The 17,342-nt window shown below is 39.5% G+C and overlaps 2 protein-coding genes across 3 annotated transcripts; one reads left to right on the top strand and one right to left on the bottom strand.

Moving 5' to 3' along the window:
- Window positions 1-1,063: 1,063 nt before the first annotated feature.
- On the top strand, window positions 1,064-4,657 carry LOC131137215 (uncharacterized). Its single transcript, XM_078797975.1, has 8 exons — window positions 1,064-1,284; window positions 1,343-1,747; window positions 1,830-1,853; window positions 1,928-1,975; window positions 2,060-2,177; window positions 3,717-3,791; window positions 3,880-3,961; window positions 4,040-4,657. The coding sequence occupies exons 2-8, from the start codon at window positions 1,657-1,659 to the stop codon at window positions 4,124-4,126; spliced, it is 525 nt and encodes a 174-aa protein (XP_078654101.1). The 5' UTR covers window positions 1,064-1,284; window positions 1,343-1,656; the 3' UTR covers window positions 4,127-4,657.
- Window positions 4,658-8,599: 3,942 nt separating this feature from the next.
- On the bottom strand, window positions 8,600-16,950 carry LOC131137260 (sialic acid-binding Ig-like lectin 14). Of its 2 annotated transcripts, none has more exons than XM_058084974.2 (9): window positions 16,855-16,950; window positions 16,410-16,778; window positions 14,953-15,240; window positions 13,434-13,682; window positions 13,093-13,350; window positions 12,922-13,015; window positions 10,929-11,003; window positions 10,781-10,853; window positions 8,600-8,949 (listed from the first exon to the last, which is right to left on the bottom strand). In XM_058084974.2, the coding sequence occupies exons 1-9, from the start codon at window positions 16,904-16,906 to the stop codon at window positions 8,905-8,907; spliced, it is 1,503 nt and encodes a 500-aa protein (XP_057940957.2). In that variant the 5' UTR covers window positions 16,907-16,950; the 3' UTR covers window positions 8,600-8,904. The 2 variants fall into 2 exon arrangements, with proteins under 2 accessions (XP_057940957.2, XP_078653997.1); XM_078797871.1 differs by having other exon boundaries at window positions 10,781-10,844.
- Between the last annotated feature and the right edge of the window lie 392 nt (window positions 16,951-17,342).

Below are 17,342 nucleotides of genomic sequence, written 5' to 3'. Positions count from 1 at the left end.
ATTTACGACAAGAAAAGCTCTGATAAAACATTCCACTGTTCTAAAGAATTAAAAAAAAAACAAAAAACTGAAATCATATTAGGAAAGCAGGAAGTGAACAAATGTAACAGTTACTGGTTGTAAAAGTACCAGATGGAGGGGTAGGATTTAATAAGCTTTGCTTCTTCCTACTCTTTTTGGGCATGTGGAACTGTGAACTGATTATGGGATGCATTCAATTGTAATCTGATGCATGAAATAAAACCATTACCATTACATTACCATTACCATTACCATTACCATTACCATTACCATTACCATTTCCATTACCATTACCAAATAGCTGGAATATCATTTGGTGGAACTGTGAACTGATTATGGGATGCATTCAATTGTAATCTGATGCATGTTCAAATGAAATAAAACCATTACCATTACCATTACCATTACCATTACCATTACCATTACCAAATAGCTGGAATATCATTTGGTGGAACTGTGAACTGATTATGTGATGCATTCAATTGTAATCTGCTGCATGTTCAAATGAAATAAAACCATTACCATTACCATTACCATTACATTACCATTACCATTTTTTTGGACATGTGGAACTGTGAACTGATTATGGGATGCATTCAATTGTAATCTGATGCATGTTCAAATGAAATAAAACCATTACCATTACATTACCATTACCATTACCATTACCATTACCATTACCATTACCATTACCATTACCATTACCAAATAGCTGGAATATCATTTGGTGGTTCTTGTTACTGATTAGATTGTATATTTTTTTGTACCTCATTATGCTTTTTTAGTGTTCAATGTTCAGTGATTGATGAACTGAGATCAATCACATGGATCCAAGTTGTCTCATTCAGGGTCCTTTTTTAAAAAAAAAAATTATGTTACCAAACCATGTTCAATAAAGCGCTACAGAAAAGTCTTTCCCACCCCCCCCAAACATGTAGTTGTTTTGATTGACACATTTTCATCTGTCTTCGAGTGCCCTGAACCTTAAAAAGAAAGTGAACGTTCCAACTTCCTTTATTTCTTAATTCACCGCTGCAAAGCAAGAGGAAACACCCAAGAATTTCAAGTGTAAGGATCCACCAACACTAACCTCTCCCGGCTCCTCTTTACTAAGTTAGCATTTCGTAGTAGTAAGATAGTATTTATGACAAAGTTCAACAAGGTGCATTGTTGTCACTTTCACCACTGGAATGTCTTCGATGGATCATCGACAACCTTGGTTTCAGCTCGTTCTGATTCTGATCCTGGTTTCTAATTCAAAAGGTTAGTAGTGTTTGTTTTGGATTCTGCACATCGCACTGATGTTACACCTTCAATGAAGTTGTGTGTTTTTTTTTGTGATGTCTAGGTGAAACATGGAGTGTGAACGTGACTCGAAGCTTCACAGCAGAAAGAGGCAAAAGTGTAACCATACCATGTACGTTCAGCGTCCCGCCACAGGAATACCATGAAAATATTCAGCTTTTCTGGAAAGTACCAGTGAGGAGTACATTTAATACTTATGACAGGGATGGCAACGCGTTTATTTTTCACCCCAATCGCACATTTGTGCTCAAGGAGTACCAAGGAAAGACCGAGCTCCTCGGACAAAGAAACGGGCAACCAAAGAACTGCACCCTTAGAATTTCACATTTCATGAACAACCAACTACGTATTTACTTGAGAATTATCGGCAAGACCAATAACTACACTTTTGGGAAAAATATTGTCACTATATCTGTGTCTGGTAAGTATTAAGAATTATAAATTTATCATCATGTCTCAGAAGCGCACTTCGACTGTCAATTTGACAACAATTTCTCCCATAGGCAAAGGCGTCCTTGATAAAACAGGTAAGATTAGTCAATGTTTTTCAGAGGATTCCGCAAAATCATCATTATGATCGTTGGAAATGTCATTTTTGTAGTCACTGCCCTGACAACGGCACTCATACCTGACATGGAAGGAACAGAACGTAAGTGTATGCATTTGGTTATTACCGGGAATAATAATAATAATAATAATAATAATAATGTTTATTATTATATTTTCTTGACAGAGCCGATGACCGGGCAGATATCCCAAACATTGTACATTGCCATCTTTGTACCATTGGCTGCACTTTTTATTCTTCTTGCATCTGCAGCCGGGTTTGTGGTTTGGAGAAAACAATCCAGGTGATTATTATTATTATTATTATTATTATTGGTTCCTTCATAACATCTTAACTACCCAGACAGTGAATGAAAACAATGGTTATGGTTGAATTGTATGACTTTTTGATGCGTTCAAGTGTAAGGCTGTATCTATCTATCTATATATCTATCTGTCGCTCCATCTAAACGCAGAGGAATCATATCCAAATCTGGACACAATCAACTCCAAAATGCTGGTTAACGTCCAAGTTGTTCCAATTTCATAACAAATATGTTGTCATCTCCAAATTGTCCATATTGCACTCACAAATTGTGAGTGTGAATGGTTGTTTGTCTATATGTGCCCTGTGATTGGCTGGCGACCAGTCAGAAGACAACTGGGATAGGCTCCAGCACCCCCCCCCCGCGACCATCATGAGGATACGCGGTAGAAAATGAATAAATGAATGAATATGTTGTCTTTTTACAGATTACAGATAACTCAAAAATGAGTTGTTTCACTTGATTATGTTTGAATTGAAAGTTTAGGTTGACTTTTGAAGCGCGGTTGTGGTTGAACTCCAAATTGTATGACTCTTTGAGATGTTAAGTCTAATTCCGGATCCACAGTGAAACCTCCAATCAGGCTGGTTGACTTCCAAGTTGTTTGAATTTCAAAACAAATCTTCCCAGAGAAAATAATGTAAAGTCAAATCATTGGTTCCAGGATCAAACTGTTGCCATCATAACATCTTCATGAACTGTAGCATGAATACAAAATACAAAAATAGGCATTCATTCATTCATTCATTCATTTTCTACCGCTTATCCTCACGAGGGTCGCAGCTGTCTTGGGGCAAGAGGCGGGGTACACCCTGGACTGGTGGCCAGCCAATCACAGGGCACATATAGACAAACAACCATTCACACTCACATTCATACCTATGGACAATTTGGAGTCGCTAATTAACCTAGCATGTTTTTGGAATGTGGGAGGAAACCGGAAAACTTCGATTTACTTTTTAAAGGGGATCTGTTATACTCATTTTCGGCCCTTTGTATTGAGTGGTCGACTCCTATAGAGCAGCTACACAAAATAACCAGCACAGAAAGCTTTCGAGATCTTTCAGAATCTGCACCTATTCTAGCTGTGTTTCCTTGGATTTCCTGATCCAGGAAACCCCAACCAGTTGTTTGCCCTGAATGAAACATTTTTGTTGCTAAAAAAGTGCACAGAGCAAATCAGAGCCGGGTCGGGAGGGCAGCTTTTCAGCGTATCTGGGCATGCCCACATAAAGACGTCCGGATCTCACACCCAAGTGTTTAGAGCCATCCCAAACTTCTTTCAGGGCTCACTTCCACATGCACAAACCTTATTATTTGTAACTTTGGCATTGTTTACAACAACATTTATGGTTCAGAAAGGTGGAAATAGGTCAGCATATCAGATCAGGGGTGTCAAATGTGCGGCACTGGGACCAATTGTGTATTTTTTACTCAAAGTTGCACAACATAAAACCTTAATTAAATGTAACAGACAGACAGAAAATGAAGTAAATCTTGTTGAAAATGTTTTTTCAGGTCACAATCTTTAGTGAGGGAGTGCTCTGGATATTATGCAAATTTCAGCAGAGCCTCATCAAACCAAGCCACAAGGTAAGTAAGTCTCATGGCAAAAAAAAAAAAGACAACCATGATGCATGTGTTGTTTTGTGACTCATAAGCATTCTCGTTCTTTTACCAGAAAAGAAAATTGCCAGAAAAAAGAAACCAAAAAGCTTTCAGACGTGAAGGTCATAGATGAACCTGTTTACATTAACATGCAGGTAGGATTGCTACGGCTTTCGCCCCCTCATTTGATTATTGTTCCTTAACTGCGGCTAAGTTGACCTCTGTCTTTGCAGCACCCTACAGGTCAGCTGAAACCAGAAGTGGATCAGGAACGGGGTCATAAAGAGAGTATATATGCAAATGTAGACCACTATGAATAGCAAAAAAAAGTCAAACTCTATTCATTCCATTTGTTGTTGTCAGCAATTGAGAATGTGCAGCTTCCTAAATACGTAGAGCTAATAGGTTTTTTTTGTGAAATTTGTGATTTTGTTAAAAATAATAATAAATAATAATGGATGTAAGATCGGAACTATAATGTCAGAATGTAATGGATGTGGGAATGATGGGAACTTTGCAGATCATTCCCAATCCTAATGTGAAACATGGACACATTTCCCTTTTCTGTGCATTATAACACAAGAAAACAAGTTAATATGAGCTAGCTAACAATGCATATCATTGACCGATTTCGACTATGAAACCCTCTAAAAAAACAAACAAAAAAAACCCTTAAACTGTATTATGGAAAGCAGGAAGTGAACAAATGTAACACTTACTGATTGTAAAAGTACCAGATGGAGGGGTAGGATTTAATAAGCTTTGCTTCTTCCTACTCCTTTTGGAACTGATTATGTGATGCATTCAATTGTAATCTGATGCATGTTCAAATGAAATAAAACCATTAACATTACCAAAAGAACGTTGCAACGTTTGATAGCCATGCTGTGATCAGACCTTTTTTGGCAGGAAGAACAAATCACACAAAGGAAATACAGCTGGAATAGGTGCAGATTCTGCTTGTTCTAAAAGTTTTCTGTGCAGGTTATTGTGTGTCGCTGCTCTATAGGGGACCATAAGTCAATACAAAGGGTCGAATAATGAACATAATATGTCACCTTTAACACGTACACTAATGATAACATGTACTAGTTGCAGTATCTTGCTGTATTTTGATGATTTAAAATACTACCGAAACTTGTTTCCGGGGCGCATACTTATGCTAGTTCCGTAAACAACAGAAGCATAGATACAGCGACAACACTTACAAAGTCCGCTCTAATTGGGATGGCCGTGTCTTCCAGCACAAGAGTTTGCTGACGGCAAACTAGCATCTTGTTGAGTCTTTGTAGCGAAATTGAGAGCTTGGTATCCACTTTTCCGTCTGTGAATGATGCTGAGACTAGCGGTTAGCGGCGGTTAGCGGCGGTTAGCGGCGGTTAGCGGCGGTTGGCGGCGGTTAGCGGCGGTTAGCGGCGGTTAGCGGCGGTTAGCGGCGGTTAGCGGCGGTTAGCGGCGGTTAGCGGCGGTTAGCGGCGGTTAGCGGCGGTTAGCGGCGGTTAGCGGCGGTTAGCGGCGGTTAGCGCCGGTTAGCGCCGGTTAGCGGCGGTTAGCGGCGGTTAGCGGCGTTAGCTACAATAATAATATTGCTCTACCTTGGTTAATATATAATATATACTGTATTTTCTTGACTATAAGTCACTCCGGAGTATAAGTCGCACAAGGCCAAAAATTTGGTTGAAAAAAAAAAACATACATAAGTCGCACTGGAGTATAAGTCGCATATTTTGCGGGTAATTATTTAAAAAAATACTTCACCAAAACAGACATTACGTCCTCTTGGAAGGCAAGTTCTAACAATAAAAGAATAGAGAACAGGCTGAATAGGTGTAAGATATGCTAACACAATGCTTATTCAGCTACACAAAAAATAAACATGAACAGAAAAGGTGTCCAATGTTTTTGGAATGTGGGAGGAAACCGGAGTACCCGGAGAAAACCCACGCATGCACGGGGAGAACATGCAAACTCTACACATAGATGGCCGCATAGATTGGAAATTACAGCCAATCTGCACTTTTGACTTTTTCTTAGTGACCTAAACCAAGAAAAATGTCACTACTTTTGTTTTTCGGAAGCATTTTACTTGGACTGTAACGCCCCGGTGTTACAGTCTGTAATACTTGTCACAAGTGTAGAGTTATATGAGTTTACAGGAAGAAGACAAAAAAAAAAAAGCATTTGGGGCGTCGCCTTCTTAGCCTTGCACAATATGTCAATAGGTTTGCTAACTCACTTCCTGTGTCATGAGCACACTTCTGCTCTTTTACTTTCTTCGGATGTGACATATTGATATAAGGAACATTTGGGGGTGTAAGATTTTAGTTGTAAAAATGGCCTCTTAGTCTGAAAGTTCATTTCACAAGACAGTACAGCAGTATTAACCCCCCCCACAGTGCACACAACAAGCCTCCTCCCCAACAATTCACCCAGCCCCTTTTACCAGTGAAAGCCCGACCATAATTCCCCAATGAGAGGGTGATGCAATTTATCTAAAAGGTGCCATATTTACACTTTCAACACACTTCCTTTAGATTACAAAAGCTTTTCAATATTACCACACTTAAGTTCCAATTTCTGTATACATTTTAACCATTATATTACATTTAACTACCTTTACCTAGAAACTACCCAGTTAATCCCCCCCCCTTCTCCAGGTGACACTTGGGAGAGTCCAATCAAGGTGATAATATGTCTCTGGCCTGCACTCACATGGGCCCGCCTCCATGCTTGGGCCCCGACCAATCACCTCAAAGAAAGGAGAAACTGATGAGAAATTAGGAACAAAACAAATGACTTCCATATGAAAAACTAACTAAAGTGGCAATTAAACAACTTAAATGGCAAACAAATATAATTAAAGTACTAACCAGAGTGTCTATGTGTAAATAACAGAAGCCAGCTATATACACAAATAGGATACACGTATACATGGACCAAAATATTCCAATTCTATTCGGGATATTTGCTCAAACGGAAAGAATCTAACCTTTGTATACACCTCATTCCGAAAGAAAAGTGCCAATCCGAATGAATATATAATGGGATTCCCAGGGGTGGAATATTCCTTTCCCCAATCCGATTGAGGTACGGAAAGTTGTCAGACTGCGTTCTTTCTTCTTCCGTTGTTTATTGGCGGTTGGCAAGCAGCTTTCGTGTGCATTAGCGCCATCTGTGGAACAGAATCTAAACCCTTCTATACGCCATTCACAAGTCCAGTTTTATTAAAAAAGAAAATACATATCTATATAAAACATGTGCCGAGCTTAATTATAAAATATTAGCAAGATTGAACTTTATCTTTTCCTGTTCCCGGGTGCGTTCTTTCAGCGAATGCTGAGATATGACGTAACACGCAGCTCCAGAAGTTCTTCGATTTAAAAAAATGGAGGCGAGCAATCGGCACTGGACTGCTGCGGAAAGTTTGTTTTTGATTTAAACTAAATTTCAAGACTGGACGAAGGAAAAACTGGCAATACGGAGTTATTCCAACAAGTGAAAGAAAAACTGGAGGAAGTCGGTATCACGTGATGTTGGTGTTTACGCTTTACTGGGCATGCCCCATTGACTATTCTGGTTGATTATAGCGGCGCATGTAGACACGCCATTGGAATATTCCTTTCCATGTATACCATTGCTTTCGGAAAGGTCATTCGGAAAGAGAAAAACTCATGTAAACGTGGCTAGTGAGGGAGTATTGGCAGCTCCCTCACAGGGGGAGATTAAAGTGGATTGAATTTCTTGTTTTTGGGTGTGAAAGTCCTACATGGACCATATTGTAGCTGATTATCATATATTAGATAAGGAAAGAGAGGGGATGCTGCATGTTAAAGAGTGACAGTGAGTTGGAGAATAAATGAGTGAAAATTCATTCATTTTCTACCGCTTTTCCTCACGAGGGTCGCGGGGGGTGCTGGAGCCTATCCCAGCTGTCTTCGGGCGAGAGGCGGGGTACACCCTGGACTGGTCGCCAGCCAATCACAGAAAAGTAGTATAATTTATTGAAAAAAAAAGTAAAACAGTTCAAGAGTTTCATTCAGGGCAAACAACTGGTTGGGGTTTCCTGGATCAGGAAATCCAAGGAAACACAGCTAGAATAGGTGCAGATTCTGAAAGATCTAGAAAGCTTTCTGTGCTGGTTATTTTGTGTAGCTGCTCTATAGGAGTCCACAACTCAATACAAAGGGCTGAAATGAGTATAACAGATCCCCTTTAAAAAGTTTTCCAGTTTCCTCCCACATTCCAAAAACATGCTAGGTTAATTGGCGACTCCAAATTGTCCATAGGTATGAATGTGAGTGTGAATGGTTGTTTGTCTATATGTGCCCGGTGATTGGCTGGCCACCAGTCCAGGGTGTACCCCGCCTCTCGCCTGAAGACAGCTGGGATAGGTTCCAGCACCCGCCGCGACCCTCGTGAGGAAAAGCGGTAGAAAATGAATGAATGAATGAATGAAAAGTAAAAGATTAGCACCGACCAGACAACATGAAAAGCGATGTAATGATTTTACATAGGCGGGATCTAACGTGCGTTACAGGTCAAGGGTAATGCCGTCCGTAACCTATGTCTTATTTATGGCTATGACTGGAAGTTGACATTCTGCAGAATTCCTCTGTTAAAAAAAAAAGTGAAGTGACTCAGAGTGCACTTTGAGTCACTTCTATCATAAAGCGCTTAACCCCGCCCACCCGTTATCCCCCACTGGGCTGCACTCAAGCACGTTAGTGTACTGGTTATGGTGACGTTAAATTGTGTCTTAATTCCCATCTTCTGAGAGTGTCGAAGCTCAAGAGTGCTCACATGAGTGTGTGCCGGTAAGGTTTTAATTAAGAACTGTCAAAATATTGATATATTAGATTCTTAATGATACAGCCTACAAACAAATAAGGAACATAAGTACAGCAGTTACAAATAATAAGAATAATAACATTACATCACATAGTGCTTTTCCGGGTATTCAAAGAGGCTCATATCTCATATAATCATACCGTCATTATTTTTCTGTGCTGAAGTAGCGTGCAAATATTTGTACAAATATTCGTCAACATGAGTAGGAACCCTACAATGATGCTCCAAAGTCATTCCTCAAGGGTCCATTTTACATGTTGGCGTAAACTGCATTGGAGTCTGTAGTCCACCCAACCTGTGAGGAAAAGAAAGGTTAATTACGACATTTCTCGTCACCAGGTCAAACCAAAAGTCAGACCAAGAAGTATGGCTTTGTTATACCGTATTTTCCGGACTATAAGTCACACTTTTTTTTTATAGGTTGGCTGTTCCTGCGACTTATACTCCAGAGCGAATTATAAATGAAAAAACTGTTTATGTTACATAAACACTGGACACCTTTTCTTGTTTTTTCATGTTTATTTTTTGTGTAGCTGAATAAGCATTGTTAGCATATCTTACACCTATTCAGCCTGTTCTCTATTCTTTTATTAATATTAGAACTTGCCTTCCAAGAGGACGTAATGTTTGTTTTGGTCAAGTAGTTTGGAAAATAAATTACCCGCAAAAAATGCGACTTATACTTCAGTGCGACTTATAGTCCAGAAAATACGGTATATATTATATATCAACCAAACTAGAGCGATATTATTATTGTAGCAGCTAACATGAGGCGCCGCTAACCGCTAGTCTATTCAATTCATATTCTATTCATTAAAAAAAATGCGACTTATACTCCAATGCGACTTATGTATGTTTTTTTTCTACCGAATTATGCATTTTTGGCCTTGTGCGACTTATATTCCAGAGCGACTTATAATCCAGGAAATACAGTATATATTATATATTAACCAAGCTAGAGCGATATTATTATTGTAGCAGCTAACACGAGGCGCCGCTAACCGCTAGTCTATTCAATTCATATTCTATTCATATCAAAAAATGTGGCTTATACTCCAATGCGACTTATGTATGTTTTTTTCTACCGAATTATGCATTTTTGGCCTTGTGCGACTTATATTCCAGAGCGATTTATAATCCAGGAAATACAGTATATATTATATATTAACCAAGCTAGAGCGATATTATTATTGTAGCAGCTAACACGAGGCGCCGCTAACCGCTAGTCTATTCAATTCATATTCTATTCATATCAAAAAATGTGGCTTATACTCCAATGCGACTTATGTATGTTTTTTTCTACCTAATTATGCATTTTTGGCCTTGTGCGACTTATACTCCGGAGTGACTTATAGTCCAGAAAATACGATATTAACCAAGCAAAAGCGATATTATTATTGTAGCAGCTAACACAAGGCGCTGCTAACCGCTAGTTTATTCAATTCATATTCTATTCATATCAAAAAATGCGACTTATACTCCAGTGCGACTTATGTATGGTTTTTTTCTACCGAATTATGCATTTTTGTCCTTGTGCGACTTATATTCCAGAGCGACTTATAGTCCAGAAAATACGGTATATATTATATATTAACCAAGCTAGAGCAATATTATTATTGTAGCAGCTAACACGAGGCGCCACTAACGCTAGTCTATTTCATATTGTATTCATATCAAAAAATGCGACTTATACTCCAATGTGACTTATGTATGTTTTTTTCTACCGAATTATGCATTTTTGGCGTTGACACTTGACACCTATGGACAATTTGGAGTTGCCAATTAACCTAGTATGTTTTTTTGGAATGTGGGAGGAAACCGGAGTACCCGGAGAAAACCCACGCATGCACGGGAGGAACATGCAAACTCCACACAGAGATGGCCGAGGGTGAAATTGAACCCTGGTCTTCTAGTTGTGAGGTCTGCGCGCTAACCACTCTACCGCCGTGCAGCCGAGAATTATGAATTATTATTCATATTATCATAGTTTGTTTCTCCGTCAATGTTTTTTTTATTGTGCCTTTCTTAAAATTCATGTTAAAATCTCATCTCTTTCTCCTGAGTCGGGTGTCTCGTGACACTCTTAGTTCACAGTGATTAAAATAAATCATAACAAAGTTTCTCACCTCCGTCATGTTTCCGTAGGTGTGATCATTGTACATGCTTCTGTGGTTAGCCTCCACAGATTTCCTGACAGCACTGATTCAGATGCACACAAATCATCAAATAATGTAATCAATTATCAGTTCAGATTTACAATTAAAATGTTTATACCTTGCTTCTGACACTGTTTGAAGAGGGGTCATTGTTTTCTGGGCCTCCATAGCAGGGACGTTGGTTGTTCGTCCACTAGTAGGCCAAAAAAACAGAGGAACACGGAAACACTATCGGAGTTTTATATGAGTTTACATATATTATATAAATTACACAGCTTGCTGAATTTTTGTGGGTTCACCAAAGTCAAACACAACCAGTTGAAGAACACTGCTAAACTTCAAAGGTGTTCTAATTCCCATAGGATGATGATTCTGGTATTGTTTACTCCAAGTACCAGTATAAACATATTTTGCTTTGCAGGTAACATGTTTATTATTTTTCTTTTTCCACTTTTCTGACCTATAAATGTAGTTAGAATGTTATATTCTTGTGTTAAACGAGGATATAACAATAATATGTAATATGTGATATAGAATAATATGTAAAGTTTCAGATAATGACGTTTGTGCATTTGGAAGTGAGCCCTAAAAATTCTCGGTTTGAAATAGTGTGTTTAAAAAACTGTGACGTCACAAATGGGCGGCATTTCCTTATATGGTTCATAGTTCGGAAGCACTTTGAGGTGTGACCAATCACAGCGTAGTGGGTATGCCCGATGGCGGCGGCTGTGGGTAGAATAAGTTAAAACAGACCTTTTTTTGGCAGGAAGAACAAATCACATAAAGGAAATACACGGTTTTCTGTGCAGGTTGTTCTATAGGGGACCACAACTCAATACAAAGGGTCGAATAATGAACATAATATGTCACCTTTAACACGTACACTAATGATAACATGTATTAGTTACAGTATCTTGCTATATTTTGATTATTTAAAACACTACCGAAACTTCTTTCCGAGGCGCATTGATACACATACGTATGCTATAGTTCCATAAACAACAGTGGCAAAGATACAGTGACAACACTTACGACGTCCGCTCTCCTTGTGTTCGATTCCTCAGGTAAAAAAAAAATGCTGACGGCAAACGAGCATCTTGTTGAGTCTTTGTAGCAAATTTGAGAGCTAGGTATCCACTCTTCCGTCTGTGAATGATGCTGAGACTAGCGACGCGTCGTGTAGTGTTAGTCCGCCAGATAACAATAGTTTTTTTTTTTTATGTTAGCTGCTACAATAGTTTTTTGTGAGGGCTTTGGCGTCAAAATAGGTCTTTCCCATGACGTCCGTTTGTTTTCTACATTAAATTAGCTCGTTTTGTCTTGCTAGAATGTACAGAAAATGGAAATAAATATGTAGTCATGTTTCACGTAAGGACTGTGAATAAAAAAAAAGAATCGCTAGTGTTCCTGCCTACCACTAGATGGAGCCCGTGTACCACTAGTGGTACTTTATTTTTTCCAGGCTTAGTATAGTTTACATGATTACCATTTTATCATTCTGTATAAAGTTACCTGTTGTAAAATAAAAAAAGATAAATTACAGTTTAAATACACCCGAGACAAATATTATACCGAGAGAATGCATTGTGTTACTTTCACCTAGTAGCATATTATGATTTTAGCATTGTGCAACAAAACAAGCGGCCGCAAGGCAGGCTGGGAAACCGGAAGCACTCCTAGTGATTGAAGTGATGGCGGCGGGTTTGAGACCACAGAACTACATTAAGTAGAAACTTAATATATGAGCCGTACGTTTTTGTCGCCGAGAGTCCGCCATCTTGTGTAGCACAACCTTGTTTGTTTGCGACTTTCGACGTTTTTATTGATGGTTTGTGAAATTCTGGACGCGATAAGTCATGAAATTGCCCTACTGTGCGGCTGTAAACTACCTATATATATATATATGCCTATACACTGCTGCCAAGTTGTGCTACACAAGATGGCGGCGGCGCTCTGTGTGTCCGGGTGTGAGCTTTCTATTTCTGTGTTTGAGACACCCTGTTCTACATACTCATTGAAGTGAAGACTTTTTCTGATGATGTTTTGAACTATAAGACACATTCCAGACACATTTGCATCTAATATAAACATATAAATTTACAGTAACTTACCGTTTTTGTACCACCAATATTATAACGATTATCACCATCACTGCAACCGCTCCAGCTGTGCTAATAATGTAAATATACAGAGACAGCATCTTGCCTGTAAAAACAAACACAAAACATTCTTGGGTCATAGTGTTCAAAATAATGATTTCAAACTTTCTTCCATCCTGTTACCAGGTAACGTGATGGTGATGGTAGCACTGCCTACGCTGTTGTTCACCACACAGGAGACAAAACCAAAGGAAGGAAAATGTGCCTGCAGAGTCCCGATGGTAACTGACTTTTGTATCTCTATGTTGGCTTTTGGTAGGACGGTACCGTTAGGAAGTACAAAGTGGATGCTGCTGGGGGGCTTGGACTCTGCAATGCACACACACTTCACCATATCCCGCTCCGAGGAGCAAGAAGACATATTCTTAATCTCAGGGGCGTCTATAAAAAAAAAAAACACACAAAAGTCAGAGCATTTACAGCCAGTCTAATTGAATCATCATCAAATGTGTTTATCTACATACATGATACATCAAGCTGTACAGGTCCTGATTTTGCTTTTCCCATTTTGTTGATGGCGGTACAGTACAGGATGCCCATGTGTCTGGAGACATTCGGCAGCAAGAAAAGCCTCCCCTTGTGCACTTCATTACCGTGGTCATCGTGCCACTCATAACTGGCAGGAGGGTTAGCGTCACAGCTGCATATCAGATGCACAACCTCTCCCTCCTTTATGCTTGTTTTGTATTCCACTTTGACATCCTTAGGGGCATCTGAATAGACACACAGAAAACTGCTCACACCGTGTCTTAATTTGCAAAGAGATAACGTAATACATTCTTAATTATTGTACAAGCCAAGAAATGGGGACATATTAATATACAGGAAGAGAGTTCACTCTGTGCATTGTTTGTTCCGTAGAACAACAGCATGAACAGAGTGAGCCCTTTTGTGGGTCATGCGGTCACTTTTTCTCAATGGGTGGAGGCGGGGCTGCAAGCATACACACAGAGAGTGTCATGTAGTATAAATTCATTAATTCATTCATTTTCTACCGCTTATCCTCACGAGGGTCGCAGGGGGTGCTGGAGCCTATCCCAGCTGTCTTCGGGAGAGAGGTGGGGTACACCCTGGACTGGTCGGCAGCCAATCACAGGGCACATATAGACAAACAACCATTCACACTCGCATTCATATCTATGGACAATTTGGAGTCGCTAATTAACCTAGCATGTTTTTGGAATGTGGGAGTAAACCCGGAGAAAACCCACGCATGCACGGAGAGAACATGCAAACTCCACACAGTGATGGCCGAGGGTGGAATTGAACCCTGGTTTCCTAGCAGTGAGGTCTGCGCGCTAACCACACGTCCACCGTGCAGCCACTATAAATTACATTCATTCATTTTCTACCCCTTTTTCCTCACGAGGGTCGCGGGGGGTGCTGAGCCTATCCCAGCTGTCTTGGGGCGAGAGGCGGGGTACACCCTGGACTGGTGGCCAGCCAATCACAGGGCACTTATAGACAAACAACCATTCACACTCACATTCATACCTATGGACAATTTGGAGTCGCTAATTAACCTAGCATGTTTTTGGAATGTGGGAGGAAACCCGGTGAAAACCCACCCACGCATGCACGGGGAGAACATGCAAACTCCACACATAGATGGTCGAGGGTGGAATTGAACCCTGGTTTCCTGGCAGCGAGGTCTGCGTGCTAACCACCTTACACCGTGCAGCCACTATAAATGAAGTTATTAATTTAATTTCAATCTACTGTGTCGTCATATTTTTTTTATTGTATTAAGTGATGTTAAAATCTCGTCTCCTTAAATCTCCTCCTCGTAGACCCAGTTTTTCCTGTCTGACTCGGATGTGTCATTGAGAGTGACTGGACATGCTGCCTCTGAGAACGTCTGAGCTTTATTTAGTCTGATTTTGCATGTGTGTGCATATAAATGTCTTGGACCATATCACTTAGCGAAGCTTTCTGGAGCCCCCCCCCCAACCCCACCCCCACCGAAAAACAAAATATACTTACATTTGATGTGTATGATCTTGGATACTTTCTGCTTCTGTCCTCCCTTGTATGTTACAGCACATTCCAAAGGCTTGTTGTTATTACTAGTACGGATAGGAAAAGTTAATGTGGATGTAGCTTCCCATTGGCCATTGTCCAGCGCTTGTGTTCCATAATGTTCTTGTCCATTGTGACTCCAGACGAAGACCGGAGGAGAGGCGGGACATGAATGAGTGACAGAACAGGATACAGTCACATATGGACCGGCTATTACTTCCTTCACAGTTAATTTGATAGGACTTAGTTGACCTGGGAACATACAGTACAAGAATGCATACAAAAACACTACATTTTTATTCTTGTTGTAGATAATGAAGAACATTACAAACTAATTAATGACAGTGGTGTGCAGTCAAGGCCAGCAAAGCTTTCTCTGCTGGCCTAACCACGACATTGAAAATTCTAATTTTCCTTTTTAATCCTCTTCCTTTTTTATCCCCTATTCAACAAGCCAATATACACCCACAACGGCTAACTGAGGAGGAACTTCTTTGGCCCCCATGGCAGGTTTTTTTTTGCAGTGGCATGGACAGTGAGTCAGCAACGCGTAGGCTGCTGGGTTTGGCCACTCACTTTCACGGAATTCTTTGTAAACAAAGAATAATAAGAGTGTAAAGGTTATTATAGGGGTGTTATTTCATGTCTAGAGGGCTCTAATAATGGTAAAAACTTTATTTGGAATGTCATAAACAAGCTTTCTCTGAATGTCGAATCCTACTTTGTGGAAATTCAGTTATCACGGTCGGGTCTGGAACCAATTAACCACGATAAATGAGGGATGACTGTATTTTAGTTTTGGTTAATGTCGCTTTATATTTCTATGACAGTAAATAGCGCTAGCTTGACTTTGCAAGAATTTAAAAAAGAATTATAATGGCTAATAATTAGCAGCAGCACAAGTTCATTAATTAGCTAGTCAACATTCTTTGATGCCTTTAATAGTACATACCCAACTTTCAAGATGTGTAAATACTAGGGCTGTCAATCGATTAAAATATTTGATTGTGATTAATCTCATTTTGTCCATAGTTAACTTACAATTAATCACATTTAATCGCAGATAGAAATATATTTTTTTATCTATAAGTGGGGGAAATCTATGTGTGGACAACAATAATTACATCAAATTTTATGTAAAAGGGTATCAATTTGGGAACTATGGGCCATTATTTAAAACAATACAGTCAGCAAGCATATTTTTGTATTAGTATTTTCTGTATTATTAGCATATTAGCTCTTAAACCTTTACCATTACATGTCTGCCATGCGTCTACAGTTAAAAATGGACCGAAAACTGAAGAAACTGGAATGAGTTCATTGACTTTCCGGAAACTCATCCAGCTTTGGCGTTCCCGCTGTATTGTTGTCACTCAGTAACGGTTTAAAGACAAATGAAAAAGGTCAAAACGCTTACTCACGTATCATTGCGATGGAGACAGTGTCGCCTATGTAGGAAAACTGTTCAAAGTCTTCCATTTCTACCCTGAAATGAAAAGGACCTTTGTCGCTTTGTCGAAGAGGGTCAATCTTAAATGAGCAGTTCTTGGCCCTGATGTCTCCCACCATCTCAATTCGACCCTGATACTGTCGTACGACCGTAGCACCGGCGGGGTGATACGCCAGGTGATTTCCTCCATCAAACCAAAGCCCGGTGATTTCCTTGACTGCCTTGTTTGGATTGGGATAACTAAAAGAGCAGGGAATCACCACACAGGATCCAGGGAGTCCTTGGACTGTCGATGGCAAATCAATGGTCCAGGAAGATGCTTCAGTGCATATGATTGAAACTGAAACACAAACAAAAATACTGTTTTTTTTTTCTAAATCATAAAATAACAAAGAAATGAAGAAAGTGAATCATACCTTTAGAGAAAAAGAAGCAAAGTAAAAGAAGGATATTTACAGTATGCATCATGTTCGCTTGTGATGTGACTTGCAAAGACAGTCAGAGACACTTCCTGGAACCGCTAGAACAACCCCCAAGTGTGAAAGGATGACTTCAGCACATCATGTCAAAACTTCTTCAGCCTTCTATGTCATTTGTCATTGTAAAATAATATATTTTGGCATATTTTCAAACAAAATAGTACAGTCGTGACTGGCAAACACAGTTAAATGTATCCTTTAGCTGCTGAAATGAATAGGAATTTTGATAAAACAATATTTTACACTTTTTTTTAAAGGTTCATTCTAATCAGATATAGTTGCTTAGATATGGCTGTGTTGTAAAAAAGGCATCATTTTGCACATTGGACATGAAATACAAATAGCTATTTGAATTACTATAATAAATATCTACATGCAGCCCACTTTCAACAAATACAATCTAACTTCAACTCAAAGTTTGGATC

Source organism: Doryrhamphus excisus, linkage group LG17, assembly GCF_037039965.1.
Source record: "Doryrhamphus excisus strain RoL-2023G ecotype Guam linkage group LG17, RoL_Dexc_Guam_v1.1, whole genome shotgun sequence".
Taxonomy (NCBI): Eukaryota; Metazoa; Chordata; class Actinopteri; order Syngnathiformes; family Syngnathidae; genus Doryrhamphus; species Doryrhamphus excisus.
This window is presented reverse-complemented; position numbering and strand designations above follow the sequence as displayed.

Coding starts and splice junctions, on each gene's coding strand:
- LOC131137215 (XM_078797975.1), top strand. CDS start 1,657: ATGAACAACCAACTACGTATTTACTTGAGAATTATCGGCAAGACCAAT. Junction 1,748..1,829: donor TGTCACTATATCTGTGTCTG/GTAAGTATTAAG, acceptor TTTCTCCCATAG/GCAAAGGCGTCCTTGATAAA. Junction 1,976..2,059: donor TGACATGGAAGGAACAGAAC/GTAAGTGTATGC, acceptor TTTTCTTGACAG/AGCCGATGACCGGGCAGATA.
- LOC131137260 (XM_058084974.2), bottom strand. CDS start 16,906: ATGATGCATACTGTAAATATCCTTCTTTTACTTTGCTTCTTTTTCTCT. Junction 13,683..14,952: donor CAAGATCATACACATCAAAT/GTAAGTATATTT, acceptor GTGTCTATTCAG/ATGCCCCTAAGGATGTCAAA. Junction 8,950..10,780: donor CCTACGGAAACATGACGGAG/GTGAGAAACTTT, acceptor TTTTCCTCACAG/GTTGGGTGGACTACAGACTC.